This window comes from Alosa pseudoharengus, unplaced genomic scaffold (assembly GCF_046254945.1).
Source record: "Alosa pseudoharengus isolate Yale_2024_CS ecotype anadromous, Long Island Sound unplaced genomic scaffold, YU_APseudo_1.1 YU_APseudo_1.1_scf_16, whole genome shotgun sequence".
Classification (NCBI taxonomy): Eukaryota; Metazoa; Chordata; class Actinopteri; order Clupeiformes; family Clupeidae; genus Alosa; species Alosa pseudoharengus.
In genome coordinates, this window is record NW_027468630.1 from 20,860,020 (window position 1) to 20,885,720 (window position 25,701).

The 25,701-nt window shown below is 42.0% G+C and overlaps 2 protein-coding genes across 4 annotated transcripts; both read left to right on the forward strand.

Annotated features, from left to right (window-relative positions):
• The first annotated feature begins 2,061 nt into the window (after nucleotides 1-2,061).
• slc26a2 (solute carrier family 26 member 2) lies at nucleotides 2,062-12,612 on the forward strand. Of its 3 annotated transcripts, none has more exons than XM_076287398.1 (4): nucleotides 2,062-2,133; nucleotides 4,522-5,147; nucleotides 6,591-7,330; nucleotides 7,794-12,612. In XM_076287398.1, the coding sequence occupies exons 1-4, from the start codon at nucleotides 2,088-2,090 to the stop codon at nucleotides 8,638-8,640; spliced, it is 2,259 nt and encodes a 752-aa protein (XP_076143513.1). In that variant the 5' UTR covers nucleotides 2,062-2,087; the 3' UTR covers nucleotides 8,641-12,612. The 3 variants fall into 3 exon arrangements, with proteins under 3 accessions (XP_076143513.1, XP_076143514.1, XP_076143515.1); XM_076287399.1 differs by having other exon boundaries at nucleotides 2,113-2,199; XM_076287400.1 differs by having other exon boundaries at nucleotides 2,114-2,387.
• A 3,155-nt stretch (nucleotides 12,613-15,767) lies between these two features.
• Nucleotides 15,768-19,956, forward strand: LOC143125253 (protein unc-93 homolog A-like). Its single transcript, XM_076286594.1, has 8 exons — nucleotides 15,768-15,860; nucleotides 16,361-16,542; nucleotides 17,215-17,453; nucleotides 17,815-17,940; nucleotides 18,252-18,463; nucleotides 18,766-18,901; nucleotides 19,204-19,335; nucleotides 19,652-19,956. Exons 1-8 carry the CDS (start codon nucleotides 15,768-15,770, stop codon nucleotides 19,954-19,956), a joined length of 1,425 nt encoding a protein of 474 aa, XP_076142709.1.
• Nucleotides 19,957-25,701: the final 5,745 nt, after the last annotated feature.

Consider the following 25,701-nt stretch of genomic DNA (forward strand, 5'->3'; position numbering starts at 1 on the left):
TGCTAGGTATGTGGATTCACCGTAGCTGTCACTAAAGAGTACAACATAAAACGGCACTACGTTGAACGTGAACTGTCATGACGTGAACGTGAACTGTCATGAGTTCATGACGTGAACTGTCATGAACTGTTAATAGTTACAATTACAATTTTGATAGTTGTTAAATGTTATTTACAATTTTTATAGTTCACCTGCAAAAATAGGCCAATATTTTTCTATTCAGATATTCAATATATTTTTTCTATTAGGCTATATTCAGAAATGCCTGCATTCTATTTTTTCTTGTGTGTATACAGTTTTAATTTAATAAAAACATCGGTTATTAATAAATGTTGAGCTTGGCCCGCGACATACTCCCAGTTCTTAATTTTGGCCCCCTGTGAATTTGAGTTTGACACCCCTGATCTATAGGAATTGCTACACATAACTAAACACACAAAAAGTTGTAAAAACAATTTATTGTATTAGTTATTTACAGCCAGGGCAAATAAACAGTCCTTCAGTGTCAGGCCAGTTTACACATTCAGTGGTAGGCCAGCCCTGGCAGCAATCACATTATCACACATATCTATTAACTCAAAGTTAAACAATATTATCATACCAAAATACCCACAGAGTATTGTGTGCAAGGATAAGGATATACAAAATAAAGTTTGGGTAATCAGCCTTGAAAGGGCAGAAATCGGGTGCCCTGTCTATCTATTGTACAGCAGTTTATTCTTTTCAATTTTAATTTTACATTGTAAGAGGGAGTCTGGCCAAATTAGCCTAATATTCTTAGGGAATAGAACATAACAGCAGATTTGGTCGAAATGTAAATTCATAGGCATACATAGAACAGCATGATATGAGCCTGTCTGGCATCAAATCGAGTGGAGTGGTGTGTTTTGGTGAGTGCTGGTGAACATATTTTCATCACAGCAGGCAACTAAGTAACTTGTCATGTTGATGATACACTACAATAAGAAAGCAATAATTCATATTATAATGAACATAAACATAATTCTGTTGTCTGTTTCTCTGTTCTCTTTATGCATCACATGACTCATTTGGGGTTTGAAGGGCCAGATTACTACCTGTTATAATCAGCCCATATGTAGTCATTCATCTCAATCTGATGAACTTTACGTTATAGTCCCCCCCCCCCCCCCCCATCATCCTCATTGAACACATAGGTTCTTCTAAAGTACTACTTAATTGCATTTGTAACCATTACCTTTTGAATATACAGATTCTATATGACCATACCCCACATTAATAACATTAACCCATTCATCTTGTGTATCTGAAGGACTTATGTAAGTAGGCATCATCCATGTAAAGCTAGACAGTGTTTGTAAGGTAATAAAGCATATTGACTTATATGGATAAACATAACCAATATACTGTAAGTGCATGGCCCATATTGATGCCCTGCTTCCCTAATGGTACAATAACAACATGATTGTATAAAACAAGTTTTATTATTTCACAAGACTCCAAGATATCAGAATGTCCAATAAAGCATGCCTTAATGATCTGTTTTGGCAACAGAGGTAGCTGGGCATTGTAATGCAGCACAAGTAAATTTGTCAAACTAGGCTAAGATGTTTGTGTAGGCAAGCATGCATGATCAAACTTCGAAACTCATTGGACATCACAAAAAAAAAACAGATGATGTAGCCTACTGACACTTAAAATACATCTACCATGATGTCCCACTGACATTACAACTTTAAGTGCTAAATAGCCCATTTAAACAGGGCTAAATGAAAGTAATGACAATTTGATAGGCTGTTGTAGGATAGCCTGCCTGTCTAGGCTACACAAGATCAAAAACATATGCCAAATTGCATAATCGTACACTTACTCGACCACCAGTGGTCGTCGAAATTGTCACGTTTTTCCACAATAACATTCAAAAACGTGTTAAAATTGCTGTAGTCTTCTAGCTTCTTTACCAACATTTTCAGTTCCATTTGAGTCACGCTTCATGAATGCTCTCTAGGCGCGCGCGCACGACACAATATTCACGCTAAACTCCACCTGACTCCACCCATGGAAACCCAGAATCTCAGAAACCGTATATCTGGTAACACCGGCTTCAGATGTCATGCAAGTGGAAACCGTCATCATCGAGGCGACTAGTAACAGGTATGAAGCCAAGATGAAGTGCCCGTGTAAATCCTCGACTTTCCAAATAACACATATTGGTCGGTGGTAAGTAGAACCACACGAATGATATTTACTTTACGAAGATGTCACTTAAAAAGTTGTAGACATTTTTGGAAAGTCGCCTTAGCTGTTTTGCTAATGTTAGCGCTCGAGTAATTAGCATTAACGACGTCGTGGACACGTTGCAAAGTCGATGCAAGGCTGATGTCAGTGGTCTCCATTCACACTTAACGGTAACACTCAGGGCAGGCTATTTAAAAGATAGATAACCCTTACTAGCCAACTGGTTTCTCAGTTCATGGGCTATCATACATTTGTTTGTAATTCAAATACTGGAGTAAATGCCCGATATGTAACTAAGTTAGATGCCCCCTGTAGATGTTGAGGTTTGGTCAGACATTCTTTTTACAACCCAGCAGACCTAAGTTTCTGTCTGGGACATTGGGTGCCCTAAAAGCCTAGCATTGATAAGTGTAGGCACTGATAACTGACTCTAATGGATGAGGGCGTGACGAGTTTGACTTGCAGTTAGTGCAGACTTCGACTCCGAGACCTGTGAGGGGAGGAAGGTCTTCCAGCTTGACAGTGTTTTCACTCATTGGTAGTGTATAGTGGAGTCTTTGTTTTGAGGAGAGGTCGCGGTCAGCAGAGGGGTTTTAACGGCAGTTTCAGGTTTTTTTTTCTGCGTCCAAGGGGGAGGAAAGGTAACCTACTGCTCTGAGTGAATGTATCGAGGTACAGTTACTTAAATTACTCCATCTAAAACTAAATTAATAATCTCACAAAGTGGACTATGTATTAGTGTAATCGAGTGTTTATAAAGAAGGATGCTTAGAAGTTGACCACAATAAGCTAGGACTTGTGCAAACTCCAGACATGGAGCTTTGCAGCGTTTTCTATTTTGGTACACTCATAAATCTGTTACAGTCACCACTGAACTATGTTGAGAGACTCTCTTGTAGGCTGGACTGTGTGATTGATAAGAAGCAATTGGACTTGGACAGGATGGAATGTGTTCGGGTTGGTGTCACAGAAAGCATGCCCTGTAATTAGCGAACAGACTTTTCTTTTTCCTAAAACTCTGGTATCGATAGAGGCTTAGAAGGGTAGAGGTTAAACCTTAACATGTTTTTTCCTTATAATAATAGCTTTAAACTCATCCTGATGCTACACTGACTTATGATGCAGAGAATTAAATATCTTACATTGCCAATGCATGCCTACAGTGCTTGATATTGTACTGCGTCGCTTAACATTGTTGATCGGGAAGGGCCGTCACCGTGACCCTTTTAGTCAGTTTTTTATTAACTGGGTACTGCCTTAGCTCTAAGTAGTGTCACATATTGACGTTAAGGGGCATACATATCATGTCCTCCATCGTGTTGCTTTAAGTGTTGGTTAGTTGGAGCCATTTGTGGATGATTGTGTTTTTACGGAGTATTCCGTCCATAGTGGGAGGCTATTGCACAAGTGCAAGAAACAGTCTGCTCTACTCCATTGCTTTTGAATCGTAGAAAAGATCCTGCTGACTGAATTCCCTTTCACTACTACCACCAATGTGTGTGTGTGTGTGTGTGTGAAAGTGCTAGAAATGCTGTGTACATTAGGGGTGTAACAGTACAAAAGAATCACAGATCAGTGCGTACCTCAGTTTTGCAGAGCCTCGGCTGAGTGTGTCAGTGTAATGTTTTAATTGTGTGTGTGTGAGGGGGAGCGAGAGGAGTCCATAGAGGCAAGTGTTTTTAAACTGATTGTTTTTCCTGACTGGTGGTGCAGTGTAGCAGGAAGAGTCTCTTGACCTCGGGAGGAAACGGGATCTGGCTCAGAATGAGTCCACTGCCATCACTGGCTCTTAGCAACAGGTCCCTAGGGTGAGAGTTTGTCACTGTCAGTCCCTAGGTGCATTAGGCTTTCAGTGCATTTAAAGTGGTGAAAATCTCTAGTGTCTAGTAGACATAAGATAATGGATTGTTACACGCTAGATACTGCAGACAAATAAGGATTAAGAAAATAGATTTTGATTATAATGTCATTCAAATAACACTGTTCAGTAGCAAAAACGCAGAAGTTAGTTTCAGACTCTACAGCTCAAACATGAACAATACAGCGCTTATCTCAGGTAAACAGCTTCTTTGTCAGGAAGACCACACGTGAGGTTTGTGTTTGAATAAAGAACACGTTTTCTATTATTTATTTGGCTGGCTTCAAATAGAAAGGCCCCCCACTGAGTACTGCTCAGGGTGTTTTCTTGTTGCTCCAGGTGGCTCAGAATTTGAGCTCTGTAGAATTTGAGATTATATATATTGTTAATGGCTTTATATAAAGCAATGTAATTGAATTAAAGTGAATTGAATCTCTCTCCCGTAGGGGTGAGGCTGGCACCTAGCATGACCGTGGAAAACGGCGAGGCGGGGCAGGTTGGCAACGGCGACCACACCTGCCCGCTGCACACCCCTCTGACGCTGGAGGAGTGGGGGCGCGAGGAGGAGCCGTGTAGCGCCCAGGTGCGTCGCCGCGCCAAGAAGCTCTGCACCTGCAGCACCGCCCGCGCCAAGGCCCTGCTCCTGGACTCTGTGCCCATCCTCAGATGGTTGCCACGGTACCGCCTGAGAGAATGGCTGCTGGGAGACATGATGTCGGGGTTGATCGTGGGCATCCTGCTGGTACCCCAGTCCATCGCATACTCCCTGCTGGCTGGGCAGGACCCCATCTATGGCCTCTACACGTCCTTCTTCTCCAGCATCATCTACGCCCTGCTGGGCAGCTCGCGCCACATCTCCGTGGGCATTTTCGGGGTGCTGTGCCTGCTGGTGGGGCAGGTTGTGGACCGGGAAGTGGCGCTGGCAGGGTACCCCCCAGAGAACAATGTCAGCCTGACCGCCGATATGACTGGATCAGCGATGGAGAACAGCACCATGGGAGTTGTGTGCGACCGTAGCTGCTACGCCATTCTAGTGGGGGCAACAGTCACTTTCACTGCTGGGGTGTACCAGGTATGTCTCAAGTGGAGGGTGTTCTAATGGAGGTAGATGTGACTGACTTAAGATCTGGGGAGCAAAATCCCCCATCAACACAGAATATGGTCCTACCATATGTTTTCTAGAACATAACCTACGTACTTATGGACGATTATGTTCTTAACTCATTGAATGCTAAGCTGTTTTCGGAAGCTTTGTCCTAGAGTGCCAGCAATCTAGACCATTGTTGATGATTTTTGTACAGCCACAGCATATTCTGTGTTATAGCTATGAACACATACAATGGCTCGTTTAAAAGGTGAGACTTTAAGCTCTCAGTGGGTGCACACGGTGTATTTCTACACGCCTCTGTTCCTGAGAAATCCCAAGCTAAACAGTGGCTAGTTTTCATCAAAATCGCTGTTTTTTTTCTAGAAATGGAGATATATCGTCTTTCATGAAATGTTAAGTGTTGCCTGTAAACTTTATGGGAAGTGATCAGCGAGACCTGGCGAGACTGCCACCTAGTGATAGACCCACGAAAATGGCCTGGTTTTGAGATGATGTGCATGCGTCACTGATTCGACCCAAAGCGGCAACCGAGTTATGATAAAATGTCTAGATAAAATGTCCAGATTGTGCGTTTTCATGAGTTTTCGATCGTCATATATTTCATTTCCATTCATCACAGAGTTCCCAAAATCACATACATAAAGGTGTGTTAGAGTCTCTAGTTTCGTAATAAAAAAAAAAAAGCTAAAAACGTAATATTACGTTTTTGGCACTCAACGCATGGGAAGGAAAAACGTAATATTACGTTTTTGGCACACAATGAGTTAATTTTGGATGCAAAGTTTGACAGTGGCATTCTAGTGAAAATATGCTGTTTATCCTGAAAGGTAGCCCACAAATAAAATAATGCCAGGTGCTTTTCTGTGTGCCTAGAAAGACCACCAACATGTGTTAAGTCCAAAGCAATGCAGAGTGGATATAGATACAGCCTAGTGAAGTGATCAAGTGAAAGTCATCAAGTCATCAAGTTTATCGGAGCATGTCATTGCTTGACATACTGGTTATCCTGGAAGATGTTGTTTAGTGCTTTTAATCCACCGTTATAGTGTGTGTTGCTTCTTACAGGTTTGTACAGGTTGTGCATCATACTCCTACATGCTTTTGTATCATATGACAGAATCACAGTGAAGTATCTTACTGTCTGTCATGCGACTGCATGTGTCAGGACTGTATAGCGTGAATACAAAGCACTCAGACCCCAGAAGGTTCATGCACCAGTGTGTTATTATACCTGTGTGTGTGTGATGTGAACATTAGGATGTTTAGTTGATGTGTGTGTTGCCATCCTTCTGACTGCTTGTGTTCCTGATTCATATTGAGCATAGCAGGAAGGCATCAGGATGTTATTTCTGTGGTAATAATGATGATGATGTTGATGATGATGGTTGTCGTCCCGGCTCTACGCAGGTACTGATGGGGCTGCTGCAGGTGGGCTTTGTCTCCGTCTTCCTGTCCGACTCCCTGCTGAGCGGCTTTGCCACGGGCGCCTCCCTCACCATCCTCACCTCCCAGCTGAAGTATCTGCTGGGTCTTAAGCTACCCCGGCCTCAGGGCTGGGGCTCCCTCATTAAGACCTGGGTCGGTCTGCTCAGCAACCTGGGCAAGACCAACCTGTGCGACCTGGTGACCAGCCTGCTGTGCCTGCTGGTGCTCGTACCAGCCAAGGAGCTCAACGACCGCTTCAAGTCCAAGCTGCGGGCGCCCATCCCCTTCGAGCTGTTTGTGGTGATCGCCGCCACGCTGGCGTCGCACTTTGGCGGGTTCCGCGAACGCTACGGCTCGGAGGTGGCGGGCGCCATCCCCACGGGTTTCTTGCCGCCGCAGCTGCCCGCCTGGCACCTCATCCCCAACGTGGCGGTGGACGCCTTCTCCATCGCGCTGGTCGGGTTCGCCATCACCGTCTCGCTCTCCGAGATGTTCGCCAAGAAGCACGGCTACACGGTGGACGCCAACCAGGAGATGTACGCCATCGGCTTCTGCAACATCCTGCCCTCGTTCTTCCGTTGCTTCACCACCAGCGCGGCGCTGACCAAGACCTTGGTGAAGGAGTCGACGGGCTGCCAGACCCAGCTGTCGGCGCTGGTCTCGGCGCTGGTGCTGCTGCTGGTCCTGCTCCTCATCGCCCCTCTCTTCTACTCCCTGCAGAAGTAAGAATTGAGCGTGGTGTGGCTTAGTGGCTTACTCTTATACTTTTCCCTTTATATGGTTATACTGTAGCTTTGTTAAATGCAGTGGTTTTGTAATACTTTGTTCAAAATTGATTTGTTTATGGGGAACAAACAGTCAAATCTTTTGAGTTTTACACAGATTACATGGATAAAAAAAGGTATTTTAGGTATTATTTATCTGGATTGGACTGATTGGAATTGAATTAAATAGAATGTGAATAGAACACTAGTGCTAATGTTTCTGCTTTTCATTCCTCTGTGCCAGTCCCTGTTGGCAACTGATGAAAGATGTTTTATTGAATGTCGTATTTAACATTAATGTAAGTTGTAATGTTTTATTCAAAATCCATTGTAATTTTTTTGTGTGGTTTATTCAAAGTAGCTGCCTGATCAATTGAATGTCTTGTACTCTCCTGATGACATACTTTGCTGGTATCCCCAGGTGTGTTCTGGCTGTTATTATCTTGGTGAACCTCCGGGGGGCGCTGAGGAAGTTCCTTGACGTGCCGCGCATGTGGCGGGCCAACCACGTGGATGCTTTCATATGGCTCATCACCATGGCGACCTCCGCCCTTGTCAACACCGAGCTGGGCCTGCTGGTGGGGGTCCTGGTGTCGGCCTTCTGCGTCCTGGGCCGCACACAGCGTGCCAGCGCCGTGCCACTGGGCCAGACCGCGGACGGCGAGCTCTACGAGGACATGGGCCAGTACAGGGGCCTGCACACGCAGCCCGGCGTGGCCGTGGTCCGTTATGAGGCGCCCATCTACTATGCCAACCAGGCGCTCTTCAAGCGAGCGCTGTACCGCGCCGTGGGGCTCGACCCGCTCCAGGAAAAGGCCCGGCGCCGCAAGCAGGAGAAACGACGCAAGAAGCTGGCAGACGAGGCCGTGGCGTTTACGACGACCGGGGTCCGACGGGGTTCCGGGGACGAGAAGGACAGCGGCACACACTCAACGCCCGAGTCTGCAGAGCTGAAGGTGACCAGCGGTGAGGCCATCCTGCTACAGCACGCCAGCTTCCACAGCCTGTTGCTGGACTGCAGCGCCGTGCTCTTCCTGGACTCGGCCGGCGTGGGCGCGCTCAAGGAGGTGCGCAAGGACTACGCGGAGGTGGGCGTGCGTCTGCTGCTGGCGCGATGCCGCCCCTCTGTCACGGAGTCGCTGGAGAGGGGCGGGTACTACGAAGAGAAGGGGGCACACACAAAGGTGGAGTTCTTCACCATCACCGACGCAGTGCTCTATGCACAAAGCCTCTCCGCTCAGAATGGAGACTGTGAAAACAACCGTTGAACCTTATCTTGTAAGGGATACTTGCATATGTATTTATTTACATATATATATATATATGTGTGTGTGTGTGCATGTATGTTGATGTACATGTTTGGTGCCTTCCAACACACAAGTGCCTTAAAATGAATGTTGACCAAGACCTGCCTCAAATGCAGTAAAGTATGCATTTTTATCGCTTTACCGGTAATATAATGCCAAGGCTTTATATAGACAAATGACTATTTTTTTTTGAGCAATCATATCATAGCAGTTTATGTCAAATGCTGATTCCAAAACTCTAATTCCAAAATGATCCCAAGCCTGCCCTGAGTGGTTTAGCAACACTAAAACTAAAACCTTCAGAGCCCAAAGAGGATCCTGAAGTTTAAAGTCCACTCCTACAAGGATCGGGCTACTCTAGTGCCTTTGGGAACATTTGTCAGGGTTCCTTTTTTTATTTAAGCATCTGTTTTGCTCTTTTTTACATTCTTAGTTGCATTTCTGTTATCCATCCACCAGCAGACCTCTATTCAGCTTTTGTGTTCATCCTTCAACAAATATGCATAAATGCAGCCAGTCTACTCAAATTTATGACATTGTATGGAGACTTTTTTATGTTTTTAATTTTCCTAAATTAAGGAAAAAGAAGTGTGTTACTTGTGAGCAAAATCTAGCAAATTGAGTGTAATGATCCTTATTTATTCTCTCCATTAGTGTTTACTAGGGATGCACTATATATCGGCGGCCGATATATTATTGGCCGATAAGTGAAAAAATGAAAATATTATTATCGGTCTGATAACAGAATTCTGGCCGATAATTTGCGCCGATATTTTTTAAAGTCCTAATTTAGGCCTACGTAAGGTCCGTCTGGCTACACTGAGCTACTTGAGCTTGGTTGGCTATACTTTTTCCTCAATATAATGTCAGCGGTGTGAATGTATTTTACCACTCTAACAAAATCTGTGGATATGCGTTCATTTGGGAATCTGTGCAACTCAAAATCCTTCCGTGAATGATCCGTCATTTAACCTTACCAGAGCGGAGCTCAGCCCTATCTAGAGCCGTCTTGTGCTGGTGTGTTTGCACTTTACCGCGCTGGTCGGGGAAACAAATAAACAAACTCGTTAGTGGGATGAGTACATCAGTAGGCCTAGTTCTAAGTTGTGTTATATTTGCATTACTTTAGCTTGGGTTTTGTATTATTACCTAGAAATATGCTAACCATTCGTGCTTCAGTTCCAGACAGGTCACCATAATAAGTTATTAAAACCTTCGGGGCTAACGCCTTTCATTTCTGCTGCAGCAGGTTGTGCGCAACAGGGTAGACGGACATAAGATACAGTCTGAGGAGTTGCAGTTTTATTCAGTTACCCGCAGTTGAAACTAAACCTAAGTTTGCCTCACAAACTCTGATTTGGTCGCTATACTGTAGCTTATTCCAAGCTGAGCCGTTTATGAGCGTTTAGTCCTAAATGAAAACGATTCAAACTCTCTAGCCACTCACTCGCTATTCACTGACGTCAGGTTCACTTAAAGGAGCCACACATACTGTAGGGCTAGGCTACTGTTATGTTGTTGACTGCCATACTATTGAGGACTGTTATGAGTTCTGTCCATCATTTGGTGGTAGGTAAAATTACTGCAATAAAATTATGCTTATTAAATGCTTTCCCCAAATCACTTTGGGGAACTTTCAAGAGTAATATTATCGGTTATCATATCGGTATCGGCCACAACAAACCAATAAATATCGGTTATCGTTATCGGCACTAAAATTCCATATCGGTGCATCTCTAGTGTTTACTGTTGAGAACAAAAATGTCCCTTTTATTTTATTTGTTTTTTTCTTTTACCCTATAGTTTGCTACCACAGTTCTAATGTTACTGACTGTGCCTTCTCGGCCCAAACCCTAGGGCTGGTGTATCCACAGCGCGTCTCAGGGTTGTGTGGGTGGGTGAAGGAGTGAGGCTTGGCCATACTCTTTCACCCAGATAACCTTGGAAAAATGGAATGTTTACTGAAGCCATAACAATGCTCAACTCTGGAGTCTACCTACCTAAGCACCCAGCGTGCCAGGTCATCCTGACTGAACGAACAAGACAATCTCTCCACACCTCCGCTAATAGCGGAGGGGCAGGTTACAATTTATATGGCGTGACTGTGAGTAATATGATATTGTGAGAACGGACTAAAACGGCATTGGAAGGAAATATGCAGTAATAGCTTAAAGCCAAAATATCAGCACTCCCTCATCTCCATCTCGTTAAGATAGTGCTGTGTGTCGACAGCATCTCAGTGGCCATGTCGTCACATAGCAGTTGAAAGTAATTGTGGTGACTAATTACTTAATATTGATCTTAGACTGGCGAACTTAAGGAAAAACTCAGGAATCAGGTTTATTCTGTTACAGGCAGAGAGAGTACAAAAAAAGGTCTATGGTCTATGTAGGCCTAGCCCAGGCCATGGCACAAGGCCATGGCCTCTGTAGGATCACCCTCTCTCTCTCAGTTCTCCATGTCCTAATCTTGAAAATCTTGATCTGACAAACATTTCAGTTTAGTTACTTTTTAATGTTTTAAACAAAGAACAAAATGGCGCCAAGAACAATCCCACTTGGTTGGTTCTCCACTTGGTATCAGACACACCTACTCACACCCACTTCACACCTATATGAATAGCATGAGGAGAGATATCTTATATATCAGAAATATCACTTATAGAATGTTCCAAACATTCTCACAATCACATCATTACAATCCTTGTAATGAGACTATCAAAATGATACCAGACATGAATACATTTACATTTCATGATACATGGATACATTATATCAAGGTAGCATCCTTTGTCTTGTGTAAGTGATAGGCCTTAAACAAGCACATTAGCATTCCATTGGGGGAGGGGATGGAGTCTCCTACCAGGTGTAATACCATACCCCTGTCAATCAAGCTCCCAATTCTGTCATTTACATGTGATTTGTTTTGGGCTATAACTTGTTACAACCTCATCCATGGCATCCAATGATGAGTGTATTGTTGATAGTGACATTAATGTTATTGATACAGCTGATAACATAGCCCTGTCTCAAACGGTCCAAATCAGACGCATCATGACGACCACACAGCTCATAGCTCAGGGACCTCCTTCTTTTACAACACTCCAGTCAGTTACCGATCATTCACTCCTAGAGTAATAGACCTCTGAAATTCGCCTACAAAAAAGCTACCATATTTGCCCATATAAGGAAAAATCGGAAATGCAGACGTTTTCCTAAACACACTTTTGTCCTCTGCCTCTGGATACTGTGATCTTCAATACGTGAAGACGGCACACTGTGATCTTTGCTACCCCAGAGCTAACTTACAATGCAACTTGCCAAAGGTAGTTAGCTTCAATTAACATTCGGATCTCCTTATATGGGCAAAGATGGCAGCTTTAGATCCTTTTTGTAGGCAAACTTCAGAGGTCTATGATCTTTACATCTTGGGCGTGTGCTTTTGTGTGTTTCCTCACTAGAGCCTTTAGATGGTGTGTTGACACCTCTAGCCACAAGATGGGGGGATTTGCATGGGTGACCGGTTCTGACAAAATTTCATTAGACAATGTTTTAGATAGGCTGTGTTCTATAAGTGCAGGGCATTTGTTATACAAAAAAACATATTATGCAAACTTTTAAAAATAATTATTTACCCTAAAAGTGCTATTTAAAAGGTCAGTTATTGTAGCGTTGATCAATACATGGGCTGGGAAACTGGATGTAGGGTTTTGTTACTGTTTTTGTAGTTACATAATATAGATTTTTAAATTATATTTTCATACATAGCCATATGTAGACACATTGTATAATCACAGGGATGTGGATGATATACCATTATTATGAAGACATTGTGTTGTCTAGTTTTCTTTCTGTGTTTGTCAGTGAAATACCAAAAAGGTTACGTCTTAAATTCATTCTCTATTTAAAAGCTAAATAAATTATGAGCAATTCATTCATTCTCACTGTATTTTTTTTCTGAACGCTATGCATATTTTTACATGATAGCATATGGGATTTTTAAAGCCTGTTGCAAATCTCTTATTCAAATTAGATGTTCAGTTACACAACAGTGTTTGTGCAATATCTCCTTAGCATATTGAAGGATCTTCATCAAACCTGGCACGCTTAATCACCATGAAGTTTAGATTGAAATTCAAGGTCATCAGGTCAAAGGTCGAGGTCATATGCAGTCATACACAAAATATTGCTGCAACAAACTGTTTGCACAGAATCACCAACACATTCAAGGACCTTCATTGTACCTGATACAGTTCATTACTATAAATAAAAGGGTAGAGAACCTGATGAGGTCATCATCATTTTGGGTCAAAGTTCAAGACTGTATGGGGTTGAACACAAAATGTTATTCAACCATATTATTCTATCACACTGTCATTGTTTTTACATATTTTCATGATTTCTTACTCCACAAGCCCATGTATTCCTCTTCAACCTGATTGGGAACTCAGTTATGCATTCAAAGGTGTAAAGATCTAGCCTAGAAATCTAGACGCGCCCCTAGCGGCAGCAAATTAAATTTGCTGCCAGGGCTAGTCTAGCAACTCTCCGTTGGCTTGTGAGCTCCAGAAATCGAAACTTAATCAGGCCATTTAGGATAGATCTGGTTCTCGGATTAGAATCAGCATCAGTATCACTCTCAGGATTAAATATTATATAATAAGATTTTTACATGACATCCATCTGCTCTATAAATTAATCTGTTTTCTTCCAGTAATTGTGGCTTTTGTATTTTCAGAGTGTTAAGTTTCCCTCTCCATATTTGCACCACAAACACACACACTAAGCGTTTATTGTGTGTTAACTGTGTGTGTGTGTGTAGGAGTGTGTGTGTGTGTGTGTGTGTGTGTGTGTGTGTGTGTGTGTGTGTGTGTGTGTGTGTGTGTGTGTTTGCGTGTGTGTGTGTGTGTGTGTGTGTGTGTGTGTGAAAAGGACAGCCGCGAGGCTCCTCTTCCAGTAGCTGCCTGTAAGAGAGAGAAGATTAAGCTGGTTGCTCAGGACATGTGGACGTGAGGAGAGAGATGGGCTGCAGGCTCTCAAGGCTAAGAAGTTGTCTGGATGATCTTCGTCAATACTCTCAATGCTGGAAAAAGGCGCAAACATGGACATTATGTTTACTGGAGCCCTTAAAGGCATTCAAAGCAAAGTAATTTTGATGGCAAACTAATGTGCAGTATGGAGGATGATGTGCCTTTCCAGCTGTAGTACCGCCTACGTAGAACCTGCACCTTCACTCTCCTCCTCCCTGGACAATCACAAATTACTTTGTGGCAATTGTGCAATAGCCAACTATTTCTACAGCCTACTATTTCTATAAAATTGTGTAATATTACCATGTCAGTCGACATGGCTCTTCAGAGATTATCTTTGCCGGTTTCTAAACAAATGTATATGCACAGGAGGAAGGGTGCTCAATATGAGATGTATTTATGACAGCAGTGTAAAATATAAGTACAATTGTATAGGGGGAACGCAGTAGAAAATAAAAACCCAAAACTGCATTGGACTGCTTTTAAATATTTGACATGTCTAGCACTTTTCAATGATGGATGACTTTCACAATTTGACACTGTAGACAGTTTTTGCTGTAAATATTATGTACAGTTAATGTATGTTGTATATGTGTATATGCGGAAAAGGTGTGAGCATGCAGGTGAATAGGCTATTTGTTGGTTTTGAAAGTAGTAAATAAACTAACTCTAGCATCACATATTTATCATAACTACTGTACTGACACTGGATCACTTTTTATTTCCCAAATGTCTTTATTTCTAAGTAGGCTACTCATTTTAGGTCACTCTGTTCGTATGCTTTTAAAACATGTTGCAGATGTGAATAAAGTAGGGCTGTCAATCGATTAAAAAAATGTATCGAATTAATTACATACTCTGTGATTAATTAATCTAAATTAATCGCATTTATAATTTCTGCTGTGAAAGTATTTTAAATATTTAAATTCAAATTAATCATTGAATAATCAGCATTAGTGACATTAAAGTTCAAAAACTCTTTTATTATTATTTTCAGTTCAAATAATGGACATAATAATCTATGATATGACCTAATATGCTGAGGAAATCAATTCAAAAGTGAAAGAAGTTTTTCACATACAAGGCATTTATGGCCACAGATATAACCTAGGGGACACAATGAAAATAAATGAACACTCCCCTGAATGTCTACACTATTTCTTTGCATTGATGTGCGACAAACTCCAGTGATATGCAAATTTCTTGATGCAGACATTGCAGAGGGCTTTATTTTAATCAACACTTTATTTTTTATCAACATCAGGCCGTTTTTTAAAAGTAAATGTTCCAATCAATGATCAGTCTGATGGTTACTGACTAGAATGGCTCGGGGTCAAAGGTCACATGGAATCGATTAATCTGCGTTATTTTTTTTAATCAGTTATTTTTTCTCAAATTAATTAATCGAAATTAATCAGTTATTTTGACAGCCCTAGAATAAAGCCTTCATACTCTCTGGGTGAAGTCGTCTTGATTTCAGTCAACCACTTCTCTCAATGCTGGGATGAGGCATATATATATATACACACATACACACACACACACACACCTACTGAAAGGCCTCTTAATATAGCAATATATACACACACACATACTGAAAGGCCTCTTAATATAGCAGCTTCAAAGTGATTTTGATCACTTGTTTGTTGACTAGCCTACTCAGGCAGGCAGAAGACATCAAGCTCAAGGTTAGGGTAATAGTGCCCCCTTGTGGGTGTTCAACAAATTGTATACCACTTTGCTCCTGAAGTCAAAACTTTCCTTATAATGATTATTCATGACACTCATGGGGTCTCTCTCTCTCTCTCTCTCTCTCTCTCTCTCTCTCTCACACACACACACACACACACACAAAACACACACCCTCTCTCTCTCACACACACACACATATACACACACACAAGTAAGTCTGTAACTAACTTTATTGGACCTTTGTTCAGATCAGTGTCAGTTGAAACCCTGAGCTATGCACAAGAACACATCAGACACAGAGCTGGTGTGTTTCTTTGTGTGAATGAGAGAGTGAGTGTGGAGCTCTGTACTTCCAAACACAGTCGAAATGATGATTGGGCCGAATATGAAAAATGTCCTGGTGGTGTCCTTTGGATTTGTATGTCTTTTTACAGCATACGGAGGCTTACAAAACTTGCAGGTAAACCCTGGTACTTTTGCATTATAACAAAATGACCTCATGCATGCATAGTCTACGTATAGACTGCAAATTTGCAGGTAAATCTTCTTCTGAATTCCATCTAAATAACCTCATTGCCATTTAGGAATAAAATGAACCTTACTATTTAAGCAGGATACACAATGAAAGATAAATTATTATCAAGATTATGCACTGTTTTTTTTTGTTTGTTTGTTTTTATTTTGTGGTGTATACTGAACTCTATTACTTAAATGGTCAAAACAATTAAATCTTGAACAGAAACAGAAAAAATTGCCAGTTATCACTGGTCATATGTGACCTACAGAGACAAACTTTAGTTTTTCCTCTTTTTAGATAGACTTGTTGAAGATCAGCCTGTGCTTTTTAAAGTCCCAGAAACATATTTGTACTATGACACTACAGTAAAACATTTTAGATAAAAGTAATCAAAATAACACGATACGTATATTAATAACGTACCTGTGTATGTTTGATGACAGAGTAGTCTGAATGCTGAGCAGGGAATGGGTGTTACCTGTCTGAGTGTGATCTATGCCGCCCTCATCTTGTCCGCCATGTTTGTGCCGTCCATCCTCATCAAGAACCTGGGCTGCAAGTGGACCATGGTGGCCTCCATGGGCTGCTATGTCACCTACTCCTGTGGAAACCTCTATCCAGGCTGGTACACAAGCTGTGAAATCCTGCATGGACGCTCTCCATTGAACATAACATTCGCACACGCATGCACATACACATACACACACACACATACACAAACACACACACACACACACAAATACATTTTCCCTCATTTTCCCTCACCCTTGTGCTCCCATACTCTCTCACTCTCTCTTTCTCTCTCTCTCTCTCTCTCTCTCTCTCTCTTTCTCTCTCTCTCTCTCTCTCTCTCTCACACACATACACATACAGACATCTGGCCAGGATGACCTTTACTCTCATTTCTGTCCACTGTGTATGGTCAGTGGGACTCCTTCACCCCTTCCACACACTGACAGTTTGAATAACACTAAAGAATGCTGAATGTTGATTATTGACAGACAATTCTATCATGATTAATAAAAAAAAAAATGTTATCCTAGCAGGCACAGTCTTAGTATGTCTACAGTAGCAGACACACATTCACACAGAATAATGTTATTTTCCTCCCAAAATATCAACATATATTTGTATTATATAGTACAATTAGTATGGCAGTGTAGTCTATGATTATGATGATCAAAAAAGTATATATACTTATACTTATAAGCATTAGCTTTCGATTCTCTGTATATTTGTCTGTGTGTGCGTAAATGCATAGTTCTGCATTGCCCTTTCAGAAAGACTTTCTCTGCAGGGCGACTCTGATTCCTACCTCTGCTGTGCTGGGTGCGGCTGGCGGACCCTTGTGGTCGGCCAAGTGCACCTACCTGGCCATGAGTGGCCACCTGCAGGCCCAGAGAGAGGGGAGGGGCATCAGCCGAGCCCAGGACCTCCTTACACAGTACTTTGGCATCTTCTTCGCCATGTTCCAGTCGTCTGCCGTGTGGGGAAACCTCCTGTCCTCCCTAATCTTCAGTCAAGACACACATGTTGGTAAGGAACACCAGACTCATTAACCTAAACTTTACTTTCATCTCATCTGTACTCCCAGTTACAGTATGGAGAAGTAAAGAGTTTTCACTTAGTTAGTGCCTGACCATTGGTATTGACAACCTACACTAAGTCTGAACATCAGGTTATCAGACTGTTGCACAAAGAACATATAGTGGCAACAGTCAGAAGACATGGGCAAACATTGTAGGCTATTTATGATTGAAGTTTAATCACTGCCCATATAAAATGGAGACCAACCACTACAGTTATACAGGGTATTAATGGTACACATGATAATACGTATATGCCAAACGTAGGAGGAGAGTATTGACTGAGAGTCTGAACGCTTGTCTTCTCGAAGCTGAGATTCCAGAAGAAAAGTTGCAGTACTGTGGAGTAGGCTTGTGTGCCGATGATTTCATCCAATCTGGGAACTATACTCGGCCTGAGCAGAAACTAGTCTACACACTTATGGGCTGTTATATCGGTAAGAATGCAAATATCTCCTGATCTAAGTTATGTTATGTTCAGTACACTACTTCCACATACAGATTTCTGATTCTGATTACTTTAGTAATGTTTGTATTCATATACAAAAATGGATATTCTACTCATTTGGGGGTATAATTGATCAGACATTTCATCTTTAAGTTTAGTCAGTTGAACACACAGTAGTTAACGTAGTGGAATAATGATTCATTAATGATGAATAATTCATTAATTGATAATGAAAAATGATGAATCCATAATTATGAATTCCATTAACAGCGGTTAACTGAGTGGATTATTTCTTCTTAGGTGTGGGCCTTCTGGCTATGGCTCTAGTGGCCGTGTTCCTGGACAACATTGACAGAGAAGTAACCAAGGAGTTTAGAGGGAACAGAGAACCTTTCTGTAGCACGTTTCTGGCCACCATCAGACTCATGAGGGACAGGAAGCTCCTTCTGCTCATCCCAATGACAATCTACAGTGGTCTCGAGCAGAGCTTCCTGTGGGGAGAGTATACTAAGGTGAGGACCTGTGAGTGTGTGTACTCTCATAGATGTCATCTCTTTTCATTAAAGGACCAGAGATTTAGAGTTTAGAGTACTGAACTATTAGATATTGCATACCTTGTTATTGGAATGAAAACATTACAGATTCAAGGAAAATTGTGAGAGTATAGTAAGTTTAAGTAAGATGACATTTCAAGTCGGTTAACTTTAATGTGACTAAAAGGCTATATGGCTAATTTTTCCATAAGCTGTCCTACATGTGCAACCTTTATAGTGGTAACCGAGATGTCTGTACAGGTGATATGTTATTTCTGCAGAACTATGTCACCTGTGCTCTGGGGATACACTACATTGGCTTCACCATGATGTGCTTTGGTGCTTGCGATTCCCTGTTCTCATTTGTGTTTGGGAAAATAGCACGCTTTACTGGAAGAATCGCTCTGTTCTGCCTGGGTATGCTAACTACATGTCACATTCACTGCAGGTTTAACTGTACTGTGTGAACTCCATACACTTACGAGCATTGGTATTTTAGGCATATTCTCTGTCTTCCCCCCCCCCCTCTCTCTTTCTCACTCTCTTGTTTTCTTGTGTTTATACATCTAAATTTGAGCCTTCAATGTAGAGAATAGTCTTCAATGTAGAAGTAGAATAGAATAGTCTTTAATGTAGAAGTATCAGTCCATCCATATGATTGATGCGTACACACTCATATGAATGCAGGATCAGGGTGATTTATTATGTTTGTCTCACAGCTGCGTTGACCAACTTTGGCTGCACCATGGGGCTGTTGTTCTGGAGGCCTCATCCAGACCATTTCGTTGTCTTTTTCTTGATCCCTGGCCTTTGGGGCATCGCTGATGCTGTGTGGCAGACTCAGATTAATGGTGCAGAAGAAACACCCACATACAATACATTACATAAACATTGTTTACACATACAGTACAAAATATTGATACCACAGTATTTAGTATACTTCATTCGAAAGTGACATTCAAGATAATCAGATGTGATAAAAATTAACAACAATTCATCCAATCCCTAAAAAGGCTTCCCATCTATGTCTAAGCATAGATATATGATAAAAACTGAGACATTTTATGATGAATAAGCTACTACAACTACAACCCTGATTAAAAGAGCACATGCTGATATGTGAATGTGCCTTAGGGTCTAACCTCTCACTGGTTGCTGCTTTTTCAGCTCTGTATGGAGTTCTCTTTCCTGACCACACGGAGGCAGCGTTCGCCAACTACCGCCTGTGGGAGTCCCTGGGATTCCTGATGGCGTTCGGCTACAGCCCCCACCTCTGCCTCTCCACCAAGACCTACCTGCTTCTCTCTGGCCTGGCTGCCTCTGTGCTCACCTACCCGCTGCTGGAGTACCTAGTGAGGGTGAGCCCATCCGCCCCGGTCAAGTATAGCAAGGGCGCAACACAAGAGAGAGAGATGGAGGAGCTGCAGAGCAAGTTTCTACCAGAGGGGGCGCCACAGTCATTGCAGGGTTGAACAGGAAGGTTTAGGGCCACTCTGAGACCAGCCAGTCATGCCTTGTTAGGCAATCATAACACCAAATACTTTTCCCACTGTTTAAGAATATCTTTTAGATCAGTCATTTTCTCAGATTTTGGTCGTGTTTTTATAGTCACATGAATATTTCTATAAAACATATGCTGAAGAGATATATCCTCTCCCATGTATGTTCAATTTGGTAAAATGCCAGGAGTACTTTTGTGTTATTTTCATTAATGTCTTAGTTATTCAGTAGTAGTATTCAGTATTCAGTAGTTATGTTGTGCTATGCCAGACTGTAATATGTCAAAAAGCATTAACGTTAAGACTATACCATCTCTGAATAAAACAAGATGTGAATAAATAGACTGAAATCACTCAAGTTGATGGGGACAAAAGGGGAAAAACAGACTCTTCCGGACTCTCCTCCAACCACCTGCTCTCTTTTCATTTATCTGTTCTCATTTCCTTTGCTTACCTTACCTCACTCTCTCCCCCTCTTTCCCTTTGACCTCTGTGAGTCACCTCTGGCCCTCATACTCTCTTCTGCACAGTGCACACACACACACACACACAATTTCCCTCCACCCATGGGAACACATCCTCTGCGCTAATCTGGCTGCGGCCCTGCCGATGTTTTAAGTGGATCTGTGTGTTGTCAGCGAGGCGGCTGAGGCGTGTGATGGGTCCGGAGAGGCAGAAGCGGGATAAAGAGCGCCGCGAGACGTGTTTGCTTAGCGTGGCGCGTTCACACCGCCACCGCTAACTCAGCCGCGTAATTGCCCACAAAAGCTGACGGGGGACACACCCACCCCTTTCCTCTGCTGGCTGCCTCATCACACACACACACACACACACTAATACACACACACAGGCCCCTGCCATGCGGAAATCCTGTGGCACCAGACTCACTGACTTTCAGGGACACCAAAAGATAATATCATGTTACAATTTTTTTCAATTACTTAGAGTTCTTTTTACGATTGCTTAAACACTAAAATCAAAAGTATTCCACAGTTAACGAAACCTTAAGGAGCAAAACATCTGCCCAGATTTGCACAACTATAAGCACATCATCAGCCTCACACTTTTTGCAAAGCACTACACACATTGATAGACAAAACACTAAACACATTTCTCTACTTTAGACACAAATTGTTTGTTCACAACTATCAGATGTGAAGACACTGAGGGGCTTAACTGTAAACTCAACCATCCTAAACACTGGGCAACAGGTGTGACGGTGTGACGTTGTCACAACAGAAATCAAGGCAATGATAGGACAGGACAGGAGAGGAAGAGAAAGAGACAGTTTTGAATTGTTTTTTAATTTTTTAATGAAATTGAAAACTCAGGTAAAAGACTGAGAATTAGTTAGTGTTTGGTTTTGCAGATTTAGTATGGGGTTATGGTATTATATGGGGTAATGGGGTTAAAGTGATATGTTTACTGTAAAAATGATATGCAAAGATTTTGTGTGCAAGCAGTTGAAGAAAAACTGTAGTGTACTTCATAATGTGGATAGAAAATCCTCAATGTACAGGTCTGGTCTTATGTATCATGTTTGGTCAGTATATTATTGTACTCTAAATGATCCTCTAATCGTACTTTAACAATATTTCTGGAAAAAATCAAGCATATACTATATCCTAGGGAAGCCTGTTTTGTAAAACGTGTTTTGCATTGACTACGTTAGTGTGTAACTGATTCAAACATAATTAGATCATATGATGGATGTGTTTGTTATATGACAACACAATAGAGTTTTGATTAATAATTGTATAGTGTTGACAAAAGTGTTTCATTTTTTTACAAGTGTTTCATTTTGAGTACAAGAATATACTGACACGACATATAAGACCTGACCTGTATGAGGATATTTTCTTTCCGCATAGTGAAGTACTCACAGGTGAAGGATATGCAGTGGGGTATGGCTGGGAGAGACGGTGAGGTGTAGATAAACTTGTGATGACATGAAACCCAAATTGTAAGGTCACAGACAAATTACAGGATCTTCATATTCAAACATGTTTGTTTCTTCATATCCAACCCCTTAGGAAAAGTATGGAAGCATAGAGATAGCCCTGTAAACTAGAACTGATTAGAAATGTTCTTGGTATTTCAAACATAGCTTGAAAAGACTCAGTGGTCTCCTCCCTTCAAATGAGAAACTAAGGTGCATCGAGTGTATTGGACCGAGGCCCTGGCCGTGGTTATGGTCTGGATCTGATAAGAGGCTGAGTGTGTTTGTGTGTGTGTGTGTGTGTGTGTGTGTGTGTGTGTGTGTGTGTGTGTGTGTGTGTGTGTGTGTGTGTGTGTGTGTGTGTGTGTGTGTGTGTGTGTGTGTGTGTGTGTGTGTGTGTGTGTGTGTGTGTGTGTGTGTGTGTCTCTGGTGCAGTGAGTGTGTTCTGACTGGCAGTGACAGTGGGGCAACCCCTCCCTTGCGTGAGTGTTCACATGTCTCCTCTGACTCTTTATTCCCATCAACACCTTTATCCCCTAGGCCAGCCTACCCCTCTCTCTCTCTCTCTCTCTCTCTCTCTCTCTCTCTCTCTCTCTCTCTCTCTCTCTGTCTGGATCATAATCATAGGTCAACATTTTTATTTGCTGATAAAATAACACTTATTATAACGCTAATAAATAAATAAAGTAAAAGTAAAAAGCTTGGTCATATATGTGTGTCTCTGTGTGTGTGTGTGTGTGTGTGTGTGTGTGTATGTGTGTGTGTGTGTGTGTGACTATTTATGATTCAGCGCTTTGCATGCTCTGACTTGCCATATTCAGCACTGTGGATCCTGAAGCCTGGAATGCTGTAAACCTACATTCTAACAACAACAACACACACACACACACACACTTTTTTATATGTGCAGGAACACCACATTCTAATTCCTCAGCATACATAAGCATACATGTAGTACTCAAACCATATTAATTTACGAGATACTAAGTTGGTTCCATTACGCCTGCAGAAAGTCATTAGTTTCTGACAGCGCTACCTAGCCTCGACCAGGGTTCGTCCAAGGGAAAACAGGTTCTGGGAGGGTGTTTGGCTCGGCGTCATGGTGCAAAGGACCCTGGAGTGAAATTACTCCGAACCATTGCTTTAAGTACACTTACATAGCATGAAACCCTCCAGCCACCTTTCACTTTCTCTCTTTCTCTCTCTCTCTCTCTCTCTCACTCTCACACACACAGCTTTTTGTGATCTTTTGCTCTGTTGATTGCTTGGAGGAAAATGCATGTCAGAGCCGTATGTTTCGTGGACATGAGGCAGAGAGGCGAGAGAGAGAGAAACACATGAGGGTTCAAGACAGAAACACACACACACACACAGTTATAAACCTACATATTACCCCAAATCAGAAAGTGTTGGGACATAGTGTAAAATGCAAATAAAAACAGAATGTGATAATATACAAGTCTCGTAAACCCATATTTAGCAGCAAATAGGACATACAAAAAACATATACAATGTTGAAAATGAAAAATTTGATGGAAAATATATGATGATGAATTTCCCAAATACTTGCAAATTTCATGTTAAGAAGCCTGAAAATGACATTGTTTCATCATTTGCTTACACAGAGTGATGAATACCCCTACATCTTTACTTGCTCCTTTTCCTAACCAATCATGTTGCCAGTTACCCTAATTAAGTGAAATTTACCCTAAGTTGTGAAACATTCCTTCTTTTGTTTTCTTTATCATCACACAACTTTTCCAGCATTTTGTTACGCCCGTCCCAACTTTTTTTGAAATGTGTTGCTGGTATCAAATTCAAAATGAACATATATTTTACATGAAATAGTCCAATTTGTCATTTTCAACATGTTTCAACAGTTGTCTGTGTCCTTCTGGCAACTAAATATGAGTTTACGAGATTTCCAGATTATTACATTCTGGTTTTATTATAGCATTTTACACAACGTCCCAACTTTTCAACTTTTTCTGGTTTGGGGTTGTATACACACAAAAAGGGGGTTAAACCAACCATTGTAAATAAAAACCCAAATATAAATCTATAACATTAATGTAGTTGAACAGTAGTTTAACAGCTGAAATGGCCCCCATCAATACTTACCATTAACTGTGTGTTGCAATTATGCTGTAATATATCTGTACATTACATCTGTATCTAACTAGTCCTGATCTATCTGACTTGCACAATCATATAGTCCTAATCTAACCAGGACAAATAGAGTCTTTATCTGACCAGCACAATCATGTAGTCCTGATCTGACCAGCACATAATAGTCCTGATCTGACCAGTACAATGGTCCTGATCTGACTAGCACAATCATGCTACAGTTTTAAGTTATTCCTCAATAACTATAGTTGCTAACTGGTCAGTATAACCATGTAAGTAATAAGAGCAAAAGTTATTACGGTTTTCACACAGGATAATACTTCTGCTGTTAAATGTTGTTATTGTTGTTATTGTTAAAAACTGAACCATGGAATGTTTTTGCAATACTATTTAAATAAACATAGCACTAACACAAAACTAAAACAACACTACTATTATCCATAATAGTATATTTACTATTGCAGTTGTTGTGTGGGACGGAGCAGGGCAAGTGAAGCCTGGAGCTGCTGCTCCCAGACCTGCCTTCCAACCCTGTGACCTGAACAGAGGCGGCTGGGCTGGGGGGCTGAGCCCAACGGCTCCCTTTAATGATGCAGAAGTAATGGACGGAGCTGTGAGCCTGAGTGGCTCTGGCAGGTGACAGATAACACACCCGCTCTGTCAACAAGCACAGCGTAGGAGACAGAACCAACAGGAAGTAGTCTGACAGGCCTCCTCTTCACTAGATCCCTTGCTTTTTCTGTTACCCTCTCTTTCTATCTCAGACATGGGGAAGAACTTATAGGCCTGCAATTGTGCATTCTAGTCATTTTTGTCTCACTTTCTCCCTCTCTCTCTCTAATCAATTATCTGGTCTCAATTTTCAGTTTCACTCATTATATCACACTCATTATATTCCTCTCTTTATGGGAATCAATTTTTCCTCCATTTCTTTCACGGTTAATCTCTTACCAATCCATGACATTCTCCTGCTTTCTCTCTCTCTCTCTCTTTCAGCTCCAGGTAAGCAGACACAGATGAGAGCTGACAGGTATGCTCGGATCGGAATGTCCCCTTCAAGCACACCTGTGTGGAACATGCCCACCTGGCCTGGCCTCTCCCATCCAATTGGCCCATCCCTCTCAGACTGACAAACAAAGGAACAAATCACACTTCTCCACTGTGTCTTTAGTGGGGCTGGCATGACAAGTGGTAAGACTTTGCACCAATGGCATGGAAGATGTGGCCAGGAGTGGGCGGAGCTGACAGCTGATAAAACTCCTGATTGGGGCGTGTCGACAGAGATGAGGCCCTGTGCACAGAGGAGCGCCGAGCTCCCACCTTTCTCTACGCTACCTCTGGAAGTCTCACTCTCTTAAACACACACACGCGTACATTTTCACACACAGCTTGTGTGAGAAGAGGGAGACCCTTGGTGCCATCCCAACCAGTGACAACTCCAACACAGTGGCTGGTGCCAAGGTCACTGCATCTCAGATTCCTGGACTGGTGGATGATCGGGAAAGGAGCACGTCTATACATCACCAGATCACAGCGCCCCACGAGACCTCTAAACCCTACAGGTTCTGTGCGTCTCTCAAGATGGCAACTTTGCTCATGTGGACCACCTCAGTGAGCGCTTGGATCTCTGCAGAATACTTTTGGGGAGGGCG

Excerpts from the sequence above, each read along its gene's own strand:
- slc26a2 (XM_076287398.1), top strand. The coding sequence starts at position 2,088 with ATGTCATGCAAGTGGAAACCGTCATCATCGAGGCGACTAGTAACAG. Across the intron at positions 2,134-4,521 it reads ATCGAGGCGACTAGTAACAG|GGGTGAGGCTGGCACCTAGC; the intron begins GTATGAAGCCAA and ends TCTCTCCCGTAG. Across the intron at positions 7,331-7,793 it reads CTCTTCTACTCCCTGCAGAA|GTGTGTTCTGGCTGTTATTA; the intron begins GTAAGAATTGAG and ends TGGTATCCCCAG.
- LOC143125253 (XM_076286594.1), top strand. The coding sequence starts at position 15,768 with ATGATGATTGGGCCGAATATGAAAAATGTCCTGGTGGTGTCCTTTGGA. Across the intron at positions 17,941-18,251 it reads ACTTATGGGCTGTTATATCG|GTGTGGGCCTTCTGGCTATG; the intron begins GTAAGAATGCAA and ends ATTTCTTCTTAG. Across the intron at positions 18,464-18,765 it reads TGTGGGGAGAGTATACTAAG|AACTATGTCACCTGTGCTCT; the intron begins GTGAGGACCTGT and ends TTATTTCTGCAG.